Source organism: Nicotiana tomentosiformis, chromosome 2, assembly GCF_000390325.3.
Source record: "Nicotiana tomentosiformis chromosome 2, ASM39032v3, whole genome shotgun sequence".
NCBI classification, from domain to species: Eukaryota; Viridiplantae; Streptophyta; class Magnoliopsida; order Solanales; family Solanaceae; genus Nicotiana; species Nicotiana tomentosiformis.
In genome coordinates, this window is record NC_090813.1 from 53,045,695 (window position 1) to 53,066,863 (window position 21,169).

General features: G+C 34.2%; 2 protein-coding genes across 2 annotated transcripts; both read left to right on the forward strand.

Annotated features, from left to right (window-relative positions):
• Positions 1 to 134: 134 nt before the first annotated feature.
• LOC104113673 (polygalacturonase QRT3) lies at positions 135 to 7,094 on the forward strand. Its single transcript, XM_009623913.4, has 3 exons — positions 135 to 460; positions 786 to 1,013; positions 5,917 to 7,094. Exons 1-3 carry the CDS (start codon positions 254 to 256, stop codon positions 6,991 to 6,993), a joined length of 1,512 nt encoding a protein of 503 aa, XP_009622208.1. The 5' UTR covers positions 135 to 253; the 3' UTR covers positions 6,994 to 7,094.
• An 8,444-nt stretch (positions 7,095 to 15,538) lies between these two features.
• LOC104113672 (RING-H2 finger protein ATL73-like) lies at positions 15,539 to 16,042 on the forward strand. The gene has a single exon (XM_009623912.4). It carries the CDS (start codon positions 15,539 to 15,541, stop codon positions 16,040 to 16,042), a length of 504 nt encoding a protein of 167 aa, XP_009622207.1.
• The last annotated feature ends 5,127 nt before the right edge of the window (positions 16,043 to 21,169 follow it).

Here is a 21,169-nt window from a genome sequence, read left to right on the forward strand (position 1 = left end):
TCTAGAAGTTTAAAATCTATTGTGAACATGTAAAAGTAATCGCAGGAATAAGTTACTAAGTACTTTTTCATTACCGAATAAATTACCCTTTAGTACTTAAAGTCCCTTTTGTACAGATAACTAGACGCTTGCCAAAATCCCATATATCTTTCTTCTCCTGAATTCTCCTATTGCAACCCCCCTCCCCCCACCCCCCTAGTGGTCATCTTTACATGGAGCCCTGAATTTGTGCAGTAAATTCTTCGAAGAAAAGATGCAGCCATTTTCTTGTTTAGCATTCTTGTTTTTTCTCCTTAATTTGGTTGTAAAAGAGGCAAATGGGTCTCTTAGACAGTTGAAACTTTACGAATTTGAAAAAGGACTTGAAGAGAAATTCCCTTCTTATTATTCCTCATTCATCTCTACATCACCTTCACTATCTCCAGAAGCTTCTGTCCCCAATTACTCAAATGCCAAAAAAGTAATAATACTCTATTTCCCATCATCTTACAATATCATTTTTATTTTATTTTCTCATTACTGTTTTGTTTTAACATAAAATCTTAATTAGTATGGCATATTTCTCTCTTTTTCTCCTCCAAGTCTAACAACAGAGAAATGACTTTTTAGTACTTCCTAGCATTGTGTCTATTATAATTTCATGCCATTTCCTTCTACATACTGAAAGTAAACAGTTTTTTTTATCCTTTATAATAATTGTTTTCTCGTCCTCTATTTCTCACCAAATAGTAGTGTAGAATTTTTATTCTTTGATAAATTGACTTCTTCTTTTTTTCCGGCTTCAGAGTGAAGGAAGGGTAATATATCCAATAGGGTATGGTGCTGATCCAACAGGGACACAAGATAGCAGTGAAGCGATAAAAAAGGCTATTAGTGATGCTTTGAAATTGCAAAATGGACTTGGATTGCTACCTGGTATTAGTGATTTGGGTGGTGCCATTATTGATTTCCAAGGTGGTAATTACAGAATCAACAATCCTATAGTATTTCCTCCTGGCATTGGCAATATTGTGGTATGTGCTACTTCTTTCCTTAAAAACAATTTTTAGATATACACTGACAACTGACAGTAAGTTATATTTAAGATATATAATTATCCATGATCATTGCAGTGATTAGGAAGGTTAAGCACGTTAAATTGCATCAATAGTATGAAATTGTTCTGCCACTCTGCTTCAATAATCGGTAATCATATATGGCACCAGTTTATAACGCATGCTTTTCGAAGTACAAGATATTATTTGTGATATCACATGATACTTTGTAACGACGCGTCACTTTTCATGTGACGAGATACTAAATTTAGATGAAATTTAATAGGATTATAAGCTTAATAATTTTTTATTCACAGTAACTTTGGATTTGATTGGGCAGTGTTCAAGCTGGAAAAAGTAAGTATGAATAGGGATTTGCTCGTGGGTAGTTGTCGTGAACAGTGCAAGTTATCTATAGACAAAGGTTCTTGTTCCTTGAGTCCTTGGCACGTGTCGCTCTTTATTGGAAATGCATGATATGTTACTCTCCGCTTTTGTCTAGCTAGCTCTATGACAAGTGGTGTAGCTATGTCTAGGAGTACCAAGCTAGGAGTTTTAAAAAAAAAAGCAAAATGGTTTTTGTATTAAATCAAAACATTTACTTAAACTCTCCTTAAAGTTAAAATTGTACTCCACTATCTATTTGAACGACATGTGATCATACAGTGTGTTATATTGGTTATGAATCTTCAGTTTAATGAGGAGATTTAACTCTCCTTATTTGTACAACTAAACGCCTCCTTAGTAGGATGACACTTGGAAATGGTCATTGTCATATTCGACGACGAATTTTTACAAGTATTTTGATGAATTAGGGAGTTGAAAGAACAAGATATATCGAAAGTACCACTAATTAGGGTTACTCCATTAATTAAACTATTGCGCTTTTTGTTGTTGAACACCTTCTTCCAGACTTTACAAAAATGTAATCGTAGGCATTGCAACATAGAAACTTCCTACTACTTTTTGCTCTTCCCTTTGAGCCTTTAAGTTAATATATGCTTAATTAAAGAAAAAGTTCCAGTCGAGTATCTTTTAGATAAACCCATCCCTATTTATCACAAGTGAGATATGCTAAAGAGAACACAACTTTTGATTTTTGGAGTTAAGAATAATAATGGAAGCAGAGGCGGAGTCAGGATTTTAAGCTTATGGGTTCGAGATTCTAATCGTTTGAAGTTACTGGGTTTTTAATTGATAATTTACACATATTTAATGAAATTATTAAGACAAATACATGGTTCGAACCAAAGCTATTGGGTTTGGTCGAACCGGCTCCCAATACTCTAGCTCCTCCCCGAATGAAGTGCGTTATTAATACGTAATGAACTGCAGAACCTTTAGTTTCCACTAGCTAAATGCTCCAGAGTTACAAAGATTCTGTAATATATAAAGATCATCTTTCTTAAAAGATGCAATGGTTGGCAAAAGGATAGAATAAAGGAGATTTTCTCCCTTTGTTAGACCAGGGCGTCTTTCCTTTTTCTACTTTTTTTCTCCTTTAGATCTGTTTTTTTCCTGTGTTAATTATTCTGTATTTTGTTGGGATTGTTCTCTTTTTCAGGTATGCTTTATAATATTTACTTTATTACTCGTATTCTTTTTTTTGTAACAATGCTATTGGTGTGAGGCAAAGGAATAGAGTAAATGGCATGGTATAACAACCTATAAAGAAAATTGGTATAAAAAACCCTAATTTTAGATATTGGCAACCTATAGCACAACATTAAGGTTTTCTTATATTTAATTGGTATTATAGTCAAAATTATTTTTATGCAAAATCAAAAGAAACGTAATTGTTCTCTTTATTGCTCTTGTTCTCTTTCTTCCCCAAATTTCACTCCACATTATTCAATCTCCCAAATCTCTCTCTGCTTCTCCCATAATTACTCTGTTAGGTTTCCTTTTAATCCTTTTCTTGGATAATTCTCTACATCTAGAATTTTTTGTAGAATTTCTCATAACATATCAGCATTCTTTTCAACTTGAAAGATGGGTAAAAGTTCAGCCTCTAAGAAATCAAAATCTAAAGCTACAGTGGTCAAATCTTCATCTCTTCATTTAGATGATGACTCTATTTTCGAAATTTCGGTGTTAAAGGGGTCGAATTCACCACATGCAATAGATATTCGACATGAAAATTAGGTTCCATTTCCTTCAATAGTATCCGAAAGTTCTGCCAATTTTTTCTAAACTATTTTTCTAGTTTTTTTTATCTGTATATCTAAATATATGTAACACAGTAATAATTATACTATTTGTATATCACAGTGTATCACATAATAATAATGTGTATATCAAAATGTATATCAAAATTTTACTTTCCTTCTTTGTATAATATATTTTAGATTGAAAACTCACGTTTTAAGACGACTCCACGTGTGTACCCCCATTGTATCCCATGTATATCTCCATGTACATCAGTGATATCTCATGTATATCATGTGTATCTGTGCATATCCATGAAAATCTGTGTTATATACATGATATACAATGTAATATACCCAAAATGTATCCATGTATATCCATGAAAATTTGTGTTATATACACGTTATACAATGTGATATACATAGACGTCCATAAATAAATTTATGTTATATATACGATATATAAAGTGATATACACAGACGTTAATAAAAACTTATGTGTGATATAAACTTATGTACACGATATACAATGTGATATACACATGTCGTAGTTGAATTTTTAGTTCTGATTTTTTACCTGAAACCAGTATAAATCACTTCTAATCTTGCTCAAATTTTGTATATAACCTCATTTAGGTGTTTTCAACCAATTTCAATCACACCCACTCGTTCAATCCAATTTTTAAAAAAGAGAAGAAAAATAAAGTTGAACTCCATTTTTTCCTATTTTTCTCTTAGTTTTTGCTTCTGATTTTCTCTGATTTGAGATCAACCTTACCTTTTCATTCCACCGATTTATTTTTGCAATAATTTTCGCTAAACCATGAGAGAAAAAGAGGAGAGATAGAAGAAGAAATATAAGGAGAAAAGGAGAGAGAAAGAAAAGAAAAAGATACGTAGGTTATAGAGAGAGAGGGGAGGGGGGGGTTATAAATAGAAAATAAATAGGAAGTGGTTTTTTTAAATTTGGCTATACAATGCCAAAGTTTTGGGCCTCTACTGCCAAACAAAGTGGGCGTTTGGAGGTAAGAATTGTAAAATTCCAAAAAAGAAAGTGAAAAAAAATTTAAGTGAAAATGGTATTTGAAAATTAGAATTGTGTTTGGACATAAATATTATTTTGGGTTGTTTTTGAAGTTTTGTGAGTGATTTGAGCGAAAATTTTGAAAAATAGCTTTTTGGAGTTTTCAAGTTTTCAAAAAATTTCAAAATTCATCTTCAAGTGAAAATTAAAAATTTTATGACCAAACACTGATTGCGAAAAAAAATAAAAATTTTTCGAAAGAGAGTGAATTTTTTTATGTCCAAATGGGCTCTAAATTGAAGGCCAAAAAAAGCCAATTATATTAATGCATTGTTATACGGTTCCAATTTTCCAAAGGAATACCTTAGTTTACAAGCCCACTGGGCTAGTACTCCTGATTTCTTGCTATAATAGTCCATATTTTTTAGGACCCATTGTTTCTTGGGGAAGTTACATGATATACCCATTTGTAGAACTCACTTTCATGGTATACCTAAGTTTTAAAATTACATCATATATCCCAAAAGTATTACACGCTATACCTTCATATATTCTAAAACATATCATGATATTCTACTTTGAAATATAATCCAAAACCTAACTTGCCATAATATTCTAATTTAGAATATAATATTCTAACTAAACAGACCATAATATTTTAATTTGGAATATAATATTCAAACTAATGATACCACAATATTTCAATTGAAAATCCAAACATAGCTTACCATAATATTCTAATGAAGAATACAATATCCAAACTAAACATACCATAATATTCTAATAAATCATACTATAATATTCTAATTTGGAATACAATATTCAAATTAAATATATTACAATATAGCTTACCATAATATTCTAATAAAAACTAAACAGACCATAATGTTTTAATTTGGAATATAATATTCAAACTAATGATACCACAATATTCCAATTGAAAATCCAAACATAGCTTACCATAATATTCTAATGAAGAATACAATATCCAAACTAAACATATCATAATATTCTAATAAAACATACTACAATATTCTAATTTGGAATACAATATTCAAATCAAATATTCTATAATATAGCTTATCATAATATTCTAATAAAGAATACAATATCCAAACTAAACATACCATAATAATCTAATAAAACATACAATATTCTAATTTGGAATACAATATTCAAACCAAATATATTATAATATTTTAATTTGGAATACAGTATCCGAACCAAACATACTATAATATTTTAATGTGGAATATAGTATCCAAAGCAAATATGCCATAATTTTTCTAAACATGCTACAGTATTCTAATTTAGAATTTACAATATTATATTTTAGAATAAAGTAGGTATACATGGTAAAATAATTTTATAAAATAGGTATACAGAGTAAAATAAATATTTTAATTGTATATGGTGTTAACTGATATTTTCAATGGGCATACCAGGTAAATTCTCCTTGTTTCTTTCCCCTGTTTTCTCTTGCAATAACCTGAAAAACCATATGATGTCTTTTCCCCCCCTTTCTTGCCCCATATATTTATAAGGGCAAAAATCACTTTCAACCCGGGGCCAAAACTATTTATATCTGGTAGCGATAAAAGTGTATAAAATTTATATATAACATACATAAATGTATATTTTCATGGTTGTGTTTCTTAATACCAAAAAATTCACATTATGATTGGTGAACTGCTTTAATATTTAATTTCAGGTAAAAGGAGGAACAATAAGAGCATCGGATACATTTCCAGGTGATAGGCATCTAATTGAGCTATGGTCACAAGATTCTCCTAAGCTTGAAAAAGACTACATTTCCCACCATAGTGACATTTTCGATAGGCGGGACCAAAACTTCGCGATTCGCTACGAGGGCATTACGTTCAGGGACATCCTCTTCGACTCGAGCTATCGAGGAGGAGGTCTATATGTCATTGACTCAGCTAGAATACGTATAACGAGTTGCTTTTTTGTTCACTTTAGTACGGAAGGAGTTCTCGTTCAAAGAGGCCACGAGACCTTTATATCGGACACTTTCCTAGGGCAACATCCTACAATTGGAGGTGATAGAGGTGAGAGGGATTTCTCAGGCATAGCTATTGATCTTGCTAGCAATGACAACGCCATTACTGATGTTACCATCTTTTCATCAGCAATTGGGATTGTACTTAGGGGTGAGGCTAATATTGTTACAGGGGTGCATTGTTACAACAAGGCAACATATTTTGGTGGGGTTGGAATTTTAGTTAAAGCATCCCAAAATAGGATAGATAATTGTTACCTTGACTATAACTCTATAGTCATTGAGGACCCTTTCTTAGTTCACATCTCAAATGGGTATTTTCTTGGAGATGGTAACGTTGTCTTAAAAGCGATTAACGGTCGAATTTTCGGACTAAATGTCATTAACAACATGTTTACTGGAAACCCTTCAAAAATGACGCCAATATTGAATTTGGATGGAGAGTTCACTGATATTGATCAAGTTGTGATTGACCAAAATAATGTGAATGGTATGAGCTTGAAGTCAACTGCTGGAAAATTGACTGTTGCTGGAAATGGGACAAGTTGGGTAGCTGATTTTTCTTCACTTCTTGTGTTTCCTAATAAGATAAATCATGTACAATACTCATTTTATTCTAGAGGAGGGGTTGCTGGATTTTCTGCACATGCTATAACCAAGGTATCAAGTAATGTGGTTGTTATTGAGAGTGAAAAACCAGTTGACGGAGTTGTGTCAATTTTTGTCGACCAACATAATATTGTGGGTGAAAGGAACTTTCTCATGTAAAATAATAAATTATTTTGGTAATATTGTTTGTTGTTGTTATATGCCTTCTTCTCTGTATGAAATACTAGTTGACCTATAATTGAAAGAGTGATTATCCACTATTTTTCTCTTTTTGGTGATTGAAACTCTCAACCTAATGAATAGAAGTGAAAGACTTTATCATTAAAACAACCGTCACATATTATGATTAAGTTGTGTCATGTATAAAATAATTAGGAACTAATTTTAAAGACATCCAAACACTGGTCGAAATAATGGAACTGCTCTTTTGCTTTTGTTAAAGCAAAAGAAGTTAATGATAACATATATTTTCCTAGTCCTCCTCCTCCTCTTCCTCTCCCTTTTTTCTGTTTAAGGCAAAGAAAACTCACTAAGAATTCAAAAGAGAGGAAAAAGTTTTAGATAAGGCATTAATTATACTACAATTTACAATTCGTGGATTAAAAGAAGTTGCAACTTTTTTCTTTTCTTTTTGGTAATAGAAGACGTAGCAACTCAGTACTTCCAAATGTGTACAAGGATTCCTACAAGGATTTCTGTTATCTGCCATGGACAATCGATCTAAAGCTGGAGAAGAGAGAAGCCTAAAGCAGTGAAAGAAACAAGGAACTGTTTCATTGAAATGGCTGAAGAAGAAAAAATGAAATTGACTAACTGCTATCCTAAATGTACAGATATTTATATACCTTTAACCACTAACCAACTAACTAACTAACTAACTTCATTAACAAACTAACTAACCTAGTTAGTTATTACAATAACAGTTAATTATAGTTAAGTATCAGCTTGTTAATCAATCCTTCAACACTCCCCATCAAGCTGATGGCTGGTACACATTCTTCAATTTTAGTTGGCTCAACAAATACTCTTGTTGTGCTCTTCCCAGACTTAGGGGTGGGTATTCGGTCGGTTCGGTTCGGTTCGAAAAAATTCGGTTCGGTTATTTGGTTTTCGATTTTGTAAAAATAGTAACCGAAACCGAACTGAAATAAGTTCGGTTCAATTCGATTTTTTAATTTCGGTTCGGTTTATTTCTAATCGGTTTTCAGTTTGAACATTATCATATTGGGCTCTCTTTATGTAATAATTGGGCTGCCGAATTTGTTGGTTTTCTTTCAAAACTTCGGTAAGTTAGAATAAAATGGTAAGTTTGGATTGGATCTTTGATGGACTTCAAAATTGGGCCTATATTATTACCTATGGGCTTAGCCTATATATAACTTAAAGAATCTATATGCTAATAATTCGGGTTTTCGATTAACCGAACCAAATAAATTAATAACCGAAAATCGAAGCGAAAAACTGAAATTTTAAAATTTTAAACTGAAACCGACTGAAAAAATCGAATAACCGAAATCGAAATAAAAATATTTTCAGTTTGGTCGGTTTCTTCGGTTCGGACCGAAATATGCCCACCCCTACCCACACTCTTAGTTAGCAGGTCTGCCAGTTGATCTTTAGTATGCACATATTCAGTTTTCATCACTCATTCACATTGTTTCTCTCTTACAAAATGACAATCAATGTCAATATGTTTTGTTCTCTCATGAAAGATTAGATTTGCAACAATTTGAATTGCTGCATTGCTATCACACACTAGCTTCACAGGCAGATTGTCTTTGTCTCCTAATTCGATATATAACCCTATCAACCAAGTAATCTCTACTGCACAGGAAGTCATGCTTCTGAATTCCGCTTTAGCTTAGCTACTGGACACAATGCTTTGCTTCTTGGACTTCCAAGACACTAAGACATTTCCAATCTTCACCAAATAAGAAGTTACTGACCTTCTTGTCTGTACACAAGCTCCCCAATCAGAGTCACAGTAGGCAATCAGACTCTTTGAGTCTTCTGCAGACATATGTAATCTTAAACCAGGTGCCTGCTTTATATATCTCACTACTCTTGATGCTGCCTCCATATGAGAGGTTCTAGGACAATGCATAAATTGACTCAAGATATGTACTACAAAAGAGATATCAGGCCTGGTCATAGTTAGATATAGCAGTTTCCCAGCCAGTCTTTAATAGATACTAGGATCCCTTAGTACCTCATCAATAGTAGAATTTTCTTCCTTGAAGGACAGATCATATTCTACAGTAGTCAGCTTTTGATTGAGCTCCATAGGTCTGCTAGTTGGCTTTGCTCCACTAAGGCATGCTTTAGAGATTAACTCTAAAACATATTTTATTTGGCTCATTAGGATGCCCTTATTGGATCTTGCAAATTCAATTCCTAGAAAGAACTTTAGTTCTCATAGGTCCTTCATTTTGAACATGCCTTGAAGATCTGACCTTGTATCACATAGTAGCTTATGATTGTTGTCAGTAATCAAAATATCATTTACATACACCAAAATTATCACAATATCATCCTAATTCTTATGATAAACAGGGAGTAGTCATAGTGACTATGTTGAAACCCCATGTGTATCAGTGCTTCTGTAAGCTTCAGATTTCACTGTCTGGATGCTTGCTTAAGACCATATAAGGACTTGTGGAGTTTGCAGACCTTCTGAGACTCCCCATGTCTAGCAAATCCCTCAGGCAACACCATGTAGACTTCTTCATCTAGGTCCCCATTGAAAAAAGTATTGTGAACATCCATTTGATAGATATACCAATGCTTTGAGGCAGCAATAGCAACAACAAATCTCACTGTGACCATCTTGGCCACTATTGAGAATGTTTCTCCATAGTCCAATCCTTCTCTTTGACTATAACCTTTAGCTACTAGATGAGCCTTGATCCTTTCAACTTCACTCGTAGCCTTGTACTTGATCCTGAATACCCACCTACAACTAATAGAAGTTTTACCAGAAGGTAGGTCTACAACAGACCATGTATTGTTATACTCCAAGGCATGCAATTCAAGCTGCATGGCCTCTATCCACCTAGGATCAGATGCAGCTTCTTTGGAAAAGACTGGTTCTGAGGTTGCGGAATAAGCTAAGATTGCTTGTCTGTATGCAGGGGAGAGATGAGTATAGTCCACATGTGTACAGATAGGAAAGTTGCACTTGGTTTCTTTAGTCTTTATGACATAGTCCTGTAGCTAAATAGGTGGCTTGCTTGGTCTGAAAGATCTCCTACAGCCTGTAAAAGGTTCATCACTGACTGCATCAGAAGCAGGAACCTCAGCAACAGGCTCAGAATTGTCAAGTTTCTGCATGAGCTCAGAATTGTCAAGTGCCTGCATGAGCTCTCTTGTAAAGCAGTTTCAGCTGCATCAGATGTCTGTTATAACTCAAGGTCTGAGAAGTTATCAGTCTCTGAATCCAAGGACGATGACCTTGGAGTGACTAACATTGTAGGATTCTTATGAACCACCTCTGGGGAGAGCAAGTCCAAGACAGGAAATACAGGATTGCCATATGATTTGACATGTTTGGAAGAAAAAATATCTTACTTGAATATTACATTTCTACTCACTAGAAAAGTTTTGGAATGCAATTCATACAGGAAAAGCCCTTTTGTGTTGAAGAGTAGCCCATAAGTACAGCAGGAGCAGCCTTAGGTGAGAACTTATCTAGAACTTTGGGAGTAGCAGCATAACACAAACAACCAAAGACTCTCGGGTGAGACAGAGAAGGAGAATGCAAATAAAGCATCTCAAAGGGTGATTTGTAATCAACCACTTTGGAGGAAAGTCTGTTCAATAGATATACAACAGTAGTAACACACTCACTCCAAAATCTTAAGGGAACAGAAGCTTGAAACCTGAGTGCTCTTGCCATATTTAGAATAGTTTTATGTTTTCTTTCTACCACACCATTCTGTTGGGGTGTATATACATATGTACTTTCATCCATAATACCAAGACCAGACAACAGACTTTTGAATTCAGTACTAAAAACTCACTTTCATTATCAGTTCTCAGAGCTTTTACAGTGGTAGAGAAAACATTTTGAATTTGAACAAGGAAATTGTTTAGCACATCATAGGGCAGACTTAGAAGTTAACAAAAAATCTAAGTATATCTACTATAGTCATCCACTATAGTGCCAAAGAATCTTCTTCCATCATGGGTAGGAACTCTGCATGGCCCCCAAATGTAACAATAAACTAATTCAAAGATAGACTTAGTGACAGTATTACTAAGTTGGAAAGGAAGTTTTGTTTTCTTGGCTAATGGACACCCTGTACAGTGATGACTGTCACTAGCAGTCAGCTTATTTAAATTGTCTACTTTTCTAATTATGTCTAAGGGAGCATGTCCCAATCTCCTGTGACGCAAACAGCTTGAGCCTGCAAGAGTAAGAGTAGTAGTTGTGGATGCTCATTTATTTGAAATTTGGGCTAAAGCATGTTCTGAAATACCTCATTTGAGCACATAGAGCCCATATTTCTCTTTACTAATCCCCTTCACCTGACCACTGTAAAGATCCTGAAAAATACAAAAGTAAAGAAAGAAGCCTACCATACACTTTAGTTCCTTAGTGAGTTGTGAGACTGAGAGTAAACTGAACTTAAAGTCTTGAATGTAGAGTACATTAGAAATCTTCTGATTATTCAACACAGATATACTTCCCGCGTGTGAAGTGATTTATGTGTTTGCAGTAACTCAAGTATGGAGGTCATGTGATTGGAGGCTCCAGTGTCAATTATCCGGTCATTATTGACACATTGAGACATAAATGCATTCACATGATTTGGAATACATGCAACAGCTATTTTTCTAGATGAGTTGGATCCTTCTGCATTTTCTTTGGAAAGCATCTGAACAATCTGTTGGTATAACTCCTGAGTGAAGAAGGGTTGTGTCATTTGTTGTGTCACGAGATTAGCTAAGATGAATCCTTTCTGTTGGTGAGACCCAGGGTTCAGCTAATTTGCATAGATAGTGTGCTCTTCCTCAGCTGCAAAGTTTGTATTACCTGTAAAATTAGCATAGAGTCGAGGTGTACTTCCTTTCTTTTTAGACTTGAAGTCTGGTGGATAGCCTGTTAGCTTAAAGCAATTTTCTTTGGTATGCCCTTTGTAATGACAGTATTCACATTGAACATTGCTCTTCCTTTTCATGTAAACTCTACTTGTGGCATTAGGACCTTTATTGTTGTACAAAGCAGTGCCCTCTAGACCCTCTGCAAGTTGTGTAACCTGAGCCATGCTTACCAGATTTCTTTGACCCTCTTTATCAACAAGTAGAGAGTATGCCTTGTTGATACTAGGAACCGAAGTCATCATCATAATTTGAGTTCTTGACTGTGCATAGGAGTCATTCAAACCAGTGAGAAACTGTAGCAGTCTCTGAGTCGCAAAATGTTGAGCACACTGTTTGACTTAGGACATGGACAACCTGGGCATGGCATGAGAGCATCAAACTCATCCTACAAATCTCTCAGTTTTGAGAAGAAGTTTGCTATAGTCATGGTTCCTTGAGTCAAATTGTGCATCTCTCTATGAAGAAACAGTACTCTAGAATCATTCACTTTGTCAAATCTCTCCTTTAGATGTTACCACACTTTATGAGCACTAGATGCATATAGCACATTACTTAGCAAGTCAGGTCTTACAACATTCATCATCCAAGACAAAAACATTAGCATTAACCTTTTCCCACAAATCATGAAGTTCTGGTTTAAACTTTGATTTTGGAAACCTTCCATCGACAAAACCTAACTTACTTTGACCTAACAAACTAATCCTCATAGCACAGACTCCACAAGGCATAGTTATCAGAACCAGTCAATTGAATAGAGACTAGAGAACTACCTGGTGTGTCAGTTGGTTGTAGGTACAGTGAGTGATTATGATCGATAGAGGGGAACGACTGACCAACTGGAGCAGAATTGCCAAAAATGCCATTAGCTGGTGTAGTAATTGTGGTATTGTCATCTTCAGTACCAATCACCATTATTGACTGTAGCTTCAGAGAAATTGCAAACCCTAGCTTTGATTTAAGATCACTCTAAGACAATTCAGTACCTAATTCTGCAGAATTGAAGTAATCTAGAACCAGAGGAGAGAATCGCAGAAAAACCTAGAGCGTTGCCAGTGACTTTGATACCATGTTAGCTGCCATGGACGATCGATCTAAAGCTTGAAAAGAGAGAAGCCTAAAGCAGTGAAAGAAACAAGGAATTGTTTCATTGAAATGGCTGAAGAAGCAAAAATGAAATTGACTAGCTGCTATCCTAAATGTACAGATATTTATATACCTCTAATCACTAACCAACTAATTAACTAACTTCATTAACAAACTAACTAACCTAGTTAGTTATTACAATAATAATTAACTATAGTTAAGTATCAGCTTGTTAATCAATCCTTCAACAATTCTAAGTTAAAATACAATAATAACTAGATTTACAGTCAAATATTTATAAATATTTTTTGATATATATATATGGATAACAATTATTGGGTTCATTTGAATTTCACATTTCCCTTCATACTATTCACGTCCACTCCCACCCAAAAAGTTTTTTAAAAAAAATAGAGTAGAAATCAAGTTAATTTTCTTCCCAAGTATTGAATATTCACGCGGGGATGTACTATCTTTTCTTTCTTCTTGTTTTTCAAAATTTGGTAGATAATATGTTTAGGAAAAGTTAGAATATTCTTACGAATATTTTAAAACTAAGCCAGTCCTAGAGCCACATAATGTGGTTTGAGCTTAATTTGATCCCACATTCCAAAAGTGTCATCAGGCATTTATAAATTTTGACCCTTCAGGTTTCCTAAAGTCATTAAAATTTGGGTCAACTTAGAGTAATATGGTTAGTGACATCCTTGTAAATATTGCCACTGCCGTTACTTGATGAAATTCTTTTTAAAGACATCCTTAATCCTTTATACACTTAACCATGGTCGTTTTCAACGTTTCTTTCTATCTTTTTTTGGCTTTATATTCTTATCTTTGCTATAACTAGTGGCGGAGCCACATGTACGTGACACCTTTCGTTGAAATTTTTTTTGTATAGCTAGGTAATTTTTATTAATGTATATTACTAATTATTAATATTTCTTGACTTTTTTGTTGGTTTACTTATTTATATTTTGATTATTTAATGAAAAATTCCAACTTCATCGCTGGCGATAACCAATCATCATCACATGGATTTACTTGCACCAATAAAATTTGTACCACCAAAGCATACTATCTTCATCTTAAACTAAGAAAATATATAAGTACAACCTTTAGTTAGATCTCTCGTGGGACATCAATGAATATGCTTCCAAAATTTTAATATTTATATATTGTTGATATACTTGGCTATCTTTCACCAACAATACCATCAGATCAAATATATTATCATCTCTTGGATGAGAACAAATGTTCTTAATTATTTCTTTTATCTTCTTTGTGGGAAGTGGAGAGGAGGAGGAGAGAGGGTGTTCCAAACATTCTTTTTCTTTCTTTTTGATAGGGGTTAATTTTTTTGACGGGGTTAATTTCACTGATGGTCATTGAACTATCTTTCAATTTCACTAAAGTCATTTAACTATTTTTTATCAATTAAAAGTAACTAAACTTTATCATTGTCACTTAAAAATTATTTTGCCTTAAACCCCTACTATAAATATGACATGGCATTAAATTTTATGATATAAATCCAAAAATAAATGACACATAAGCTAATATGGGTCATACCCATTTTAGATCCATTTATTCTTTAATGTGATTTGACCCGTAATCCAAATGGGTTTCGATAAAAAAAAATATTAAGTTCCACATTAGTTTAAAATGATTATCCTATACTACAAAGCTTTGCCTTTTCTGTTACATAATGCACATTCGTAATTATTCTATACTAAAATAATCTATGCTAGAAAATTCTTATTTTGTTTGTATGCCCCATCCGAGTCATTTTATAACTCTCCTGAAGCTAAAATACTATTGTATCCAAACTAATGTGCTAGAAAATTCTTATTTTGTTTGTATGCCCCATCCGAGTCATTCATAATTATTCTATACTAAAATAGTATTTTAGCTTCAACAGAGTTATAAAATGACTCGGATGGGGCATACAAACAAAATAAGAATTTTCTAGCATAGATTATTTTAGTATAGAATATTTATAAATGTGCATTATGTAACACAAAAGGCAAAACTTTATAGTATAGGATAATCATTTTAAACTAATGTGGAACTTAATATTTTTTTTTTATCGAAACCCATTTGGATTATGGGTCAAATTATATTAAAGGATAAATGGATCTAAAATGGGTATGACCCATATTAGCTTATGTGGCATTTATTTTTGAATTTTTATAATAAAATTTAATGTCATGTCATATTTATGGTAGGGGTTTGAGGTAAAATGACTTTTAAGTGACAATGATAAAGTTTAATTACTTTTAAGTGACAAAAAATAGTTAAATAACTTTAGTAAAATTGAAAGATAGTTTAACGTAACCGAAATTCACCTTTTTTGATAGCATAAACTAAAAAGGCTAGACAATGGATAACCAACTCGCCACATCCTATAACATCCTATGCCACCACTTCTTTTCTTTTCTTTTCAATCTCTTTTATACCATTGAATTAAGCCTCACTTATCACTCCCTCGTATCTTGTTCATATCTCCTAAGCGACAATCATGGCTAAACCCCTCCCTCTAACACAAAGCCCAACCATTCTTGAACCTAAAACCCCTTTTCTTGATCAACACCATAACAATGAAAATACACTAAACTTCAACTTAGCAGTGATCATTGCAGCTCTAATATGTGCTTTGCTTTGTGCTCTTGGCCTAAACTCTATGTTACAATGTGTATTTCAATGCACTCATAGGACAATCTCTGAGTCAGTGGAATGGGTAGCTTCAAAGAGAGTGAACACAGGGCTTAAGAAGAAAGATATGGTTGCTTTGCCAACATCTACTTATAATAATAATGCAAATTCTAGTGCTTCTTCTTCTTCAGTTTCAAGCTGTGCTATTTGCTTGCTGGATTTCATGGATGGCGAGAGAATTAGGGTTCTTCCTCAATGTAGCCATTCTTTTCATGTTGCTTGTATTGATAAATGGCTGCTCTCACATTCTTCTTGCCCTACTTGTAGGCTTCATCTCAAGTCCGGTAATAATTGTTTGCCATTTTTGTAGAATATATTGTAAATCTCTTAATTAAAATGTCTTATTTATATGATGAGAGTTGTTGTTTGGTATTGTTTTCGTCTCAAGTGATCGAGTTTTGATGTAATTTAATTTGTTCACTTTTGTGATTGTGTGCTAGATACTGTGTCTTTGTAACAAATATTTGTTTCAATTACCAAGGGCAATTTCTTCTGTTGGAATTATAAGGAAGTGTCAATTGAGAATCGAAGTTTAGAATTTTTTCGAACTATTTGCTTATAAATTTTAATTAAATATGTCTGTATTTCATTAGCTAATCCAAGGAAGCCAAAGTTAACCAAGAAAAATACAACAAGTATAAAGACGACCACTTCTCACCATCAACATAGGCCATAGCTTTTGGAAGTGTTTGTTGCATTTTTGGCCAAGCAACCTTAGAAATACGAGTAAAATTACAACAATTCGCCATTAAAGAAATTCATACCAAGAGGGAAATGATATCTACAAAACCTAATATGTAGACAAAACTAGCAACTCAACTTTGGCTTGGAAATTTTATTTTTCTCCCAAAGTGAAGCCCATTCTTAGTGTATTCTCACTTTGTTTGTCTTTTTTATTACAAATAAAGTAGTTAAATCGCCTTTTGGTATGTCGTTTTCTTCCCCCTTTTTTTCCCCCTATTTGTCGTCTCTTTGTTTATGTTGTCAACTCACACACGGATTGTCTAGTTAAAGGTGAGAATAGAAGTTGATAGACTGACATGCAGTAGCGGAACCAAATTCTTCGTGTTCAATTCTAAAAAAGTTAATATATATATATAAAAAAAATAAGGGATTCAATAGTATATATACATAATTAAAAAATTAACGTATTTACACGATATAATTTTTCGGCAAAAGAGTGTCAATTGTCCTTTCCATCAAGGGCGAAGTTATGTGTGGCCAAGGGTGGTCAACTGAATATCTTTCGCCGAAAAAATTATATTGTGTATAGGTAAAATATTAATTACTTGTTATTAATCCAAAAATAGACTTTGAACACCTATGCATAGCCCACTAGTATTTTGAAATAGCCCACTAGTATTTTGAACACCCTTATTGAATTTTCTGGTTTCGCCACTGCTTGCATAAGAGTAGCTCCGCCACTACTGACATATATAACATGATATCCTAGACTACATAATGCAAGTATTTGTGGCAAAATGGTTTTAAAAAAATAGTTATCCACCCATATAATCAATTAAAAAAGTGGGTTGGTTAATAAACTTTTTAAAAACGGTTCAAATATGGATAAGAACCATATTATCTACTTAGAAAATGGATAACCAATGGGTTTAACTTTTACATTTGTAAAGCCTCAAATTGGGGTTTCTCAAGTTTGGGAGACTGGGAATTTTTTTAAAAGTGATCATATTCAAAAAGTCATAGATACTATGAATATCCATATTATCCGCCAGTTAACCCGTTTTTTATCTGTATTAAATATGGATCGGATTGAATAATTTATCTATTTTTTTGCATTACTCGTTTTTTAGCCCGACCCGCCCGTTGGAACTCTCTCTCTTTTCTTTAGTTTTTCGTTTTTAGATACTGGTAAATGTAGTCGGAAGTTAAACATGCACATCTTATAATAGGGTCTCTTCTCACTAATATATAGCATCAAATTGAAATAATGTCAAGTAATTGGAAACACTTTTTGTCTTGCTTTCTAGCTGCAACCTTTTTATCTTCTTCTGGAAATACAAATTGGTTGCATTTGTAGTTCGAACAAATTCCCCATTGTCCAGATTAATTTATACTTCTTAATTTAAATAACCATCTCTTTGTTATTGTATATTTCAATTTTAAAATGACCGTAATTTCAGTGGTAGTTCTTGCTAAAGACTGAACATCTTAGTCTTCCGCACCTTAAGATGGAGATGGATAATTTTAATTTGATGGATTTAAATTTTAACCTATAGGTTTTTTACCTTTGAAGTCATCAAACATTAAAAATTATGGGTTCAATAATTTGATATTTCTTGAGATTATAGTGATTTTTCACATTGTATCAAAAGTGCCGTGATCAATTATATTTAACCCATAGATAAAATGCTACATCCGTCACTGCCTTAAGAAACGACCTTTTTCTTTGGGGGTCATGAACTAAGAGAATTGTAATTTAGTTGCAAAGATGATTTAGGATCTGTTTGGTTTTCATATTGTCTGAAACATTATTCCATTTAAATAAGAAATTGAGTTTCGACTTGACCAAATTCCCGTCCATTCATATGCAGGAGCAAATTGTTGAAGAAATGAAAAGATTCGTCCATTTCTTGTTTTCAAATTCTGTAATTCCAGTACTGAAACAAATTAAAAGCACATTTAGACCTTTCAATACCCATCTTATGAATTTTAGCTAGCACAAAGTAAAATAATTGAGCAGAACACTCTATTTGATAAGCAAGAACTAAGAAACACTACATTGGATCAAGCTATTGCTAAAGTTCCAATCATGAATACCAGGAAAACAACTATGAAGAACCAAAATTGACCTCCTAAAAGAATTTCCGTTACTAGTAAAAAAAATATTAAGATACAAATTCGCACTATGGAGGAAATGTTTATGAATAACTATACTTTCAAAAAGAATTGAATTTAATCTCTGAAAATTTTTTTGGTGGGGAGTTTCAATCTGCAATCATCACACATGAAGTTTTTGGTCCAATTTGTAGTCATTGAACAAGATGACAACATTAGATCATGGGGAAGTTTTCAATGTTTAAAGGGATTTTTACAAAAATAGCCGGCCATATTCATTATTTATTTTTCCTATAGATGGCAAGACGCGGGAAGCGAGGGTCAGATGGTTCGGGCACATGCTGAGGAGAAGCCCAGATGCCCCGATAAGGAGGTGTGAGCGGTTGGCTTCGACGGGTACGAGAAGAGGTAGAGGGCGGCCTAAAAAGTATTGGGGAAAGGTGATTAGGTAGGACATGGCGTGGCTTCAGATTTTCGAGGACATGGCCGTTGATAGGAAGGTGTGGAGATCGAGTATTAGGGTTGTAGGTTAGGAGATAGTTGAGCATTTGTCTACTTTGTACAGGTGTGAGGCTAGTCTGATAGGGTTTTGTCTTAGACTGCTAGTGGCTAATATTGTGTTCACACTATTCTTCCGTCTTTACAGCGTCGGGCCTTATTTACTGGGTATTGTTATTTCTTTCCATCTATTTTCTGGTTCTTATGATGTTACTATTTCTATGGTTTCTATTGATAGTATTGATATATCGTCTCTTTTCGTCTTCTTGAGCCGAGGGATTATCAGAAACAGTCTCTCTACTCATTCGGAGTAGGGGTAAGATCTGCGTACTTGTGAATTTTATTAGGTTGTTGTTGTTGTTGTACATGAATTACATACTGATTATACACAACTATATGCTATTATACCTGAATTATCTATATATTATACATCTAACTGGACGGCTGTTTTTTCTTTAAAAACTGAGCAAACAATCATGCAAGTTGGAACGTACGGATCATGTAAAAGAGTCTTAAATTCTTTCTAATTGGCCATTATGAGGTTTCCACTTTCCACCATGTACGTACCTTTCAAACGTGGAATGCCATAAATGAAATGGCCGTAAATTTCATACACCCAAGAGTAAGAGATACTTAGCTGTAAGTAGAAATTAGGCGTGCCGAATGATATAATGGATTCCAAATGGACCAAAAACTAATTGCTGAATCTAACTATTTGTCTAAGCTTATCTGGATTATTAATTAGGTATCCAGTACATAGAGATAAGTATGATTGTTCAGCTTGTCTACTAGCTAAACACGGTAATGAAACATCTGTCTCTCCTATAGCTCGAAAGATCTAAATTTTTAGGTAAAATGGTATCCTAGCCACTTAAACTTGTACCGATTTGTCATCTCGATATATAAACTTTTATTTTTTTCATTTGGACACATATACTTGATGAACCGAAAACTAATAAACATATCTGAACGTGTCCTTCACTCGCGGTGACATGACTGACACGTCATATACTAAGCCTTTTATTCTTTAACATGTGTAATCTGTGGGGTCCTACTTTAAAAGAAAAAAAAATTATTTTACCAGATTTTTATTGACCTCTTTAAAAAAAAATTATTTTTTTGTCTTCTTCTTCATAGTCAAAGCTCATGCCGGTCCACTACCATTCCACCATATTCAATACTCAGCCATCATTAATTATTTTTTTCGATTCTCTTAATCTTAAAAATCGTCATACCATGAAAGTGTGGGAGAGGGTGGTTGAAGTGAGGGTGAAGATGATAATGTCTGTATCCGACAACCAGTTCGGGTCCATGCTGGGTCGTTCGACTACAGAAGCTATACACCTTGTTAGGAGGTTGGTGGAACTGTACAGAGAGAGGAAGAAGGATCTGCACATGGTCTTTATTGACCTAGAGAAAGCGTATGGCAAGGTTCCTAGAGAAGTTCTCTGGAGATGCCTGGAGGCAAAAGGTGTGTCGGTTCCCTACATTATGGCGATTAAGGGCATGTATGATGGGGCTAAGACTCGGGTTAGGACAGTATGAGGAGACTCTTAGTATTTTCCGGTTGTAATGGGGTTACACCAAGGTTCTGCACTCAGTCTGTTGTTATTCGCCCTGGTGATCGACGCGTTAACACACCATATTCAAGGGGAGGTGCCATGGTGCATGCTATTCGCCGATGACATAGTTTTAATTGATGAGTCGCGAACCGGTGTTAACGAGAGGCTAGAGGTTTGGAGACAGGCTCTTGAGTCTAAGGGTTTCAAGCTGAGCAGGACGAAGACGGAATACCTGGAGTGTAAATTCAGCGCTGAGCCAGGGGAAGTGGGCGTGGATGTGAGGCTTGAATCACAGGTCATCCCGAGTAGAGGCAGCTTCAAGTACCTTGGTTCGGTTATCCAGGGGGGAGGGGAGATCGACGAGGATGTCACACACCGTATTGGGGTAGGATGGATGAAGTGGAGGTTAGCATCTGGAGTCTTGTGTGACAAGAGAGTGCCACCAATACTCAAAGGTAAGTTCTATAAAGCGGTGGTTAGGCGGCCATGTTATATGGGGCTGAGTGTTGGCCCGTTAAGAACTCACATATCCAGAAGATGAAAGTAGCAGAAATAAGGATGTTGAGGTGGATATGCTG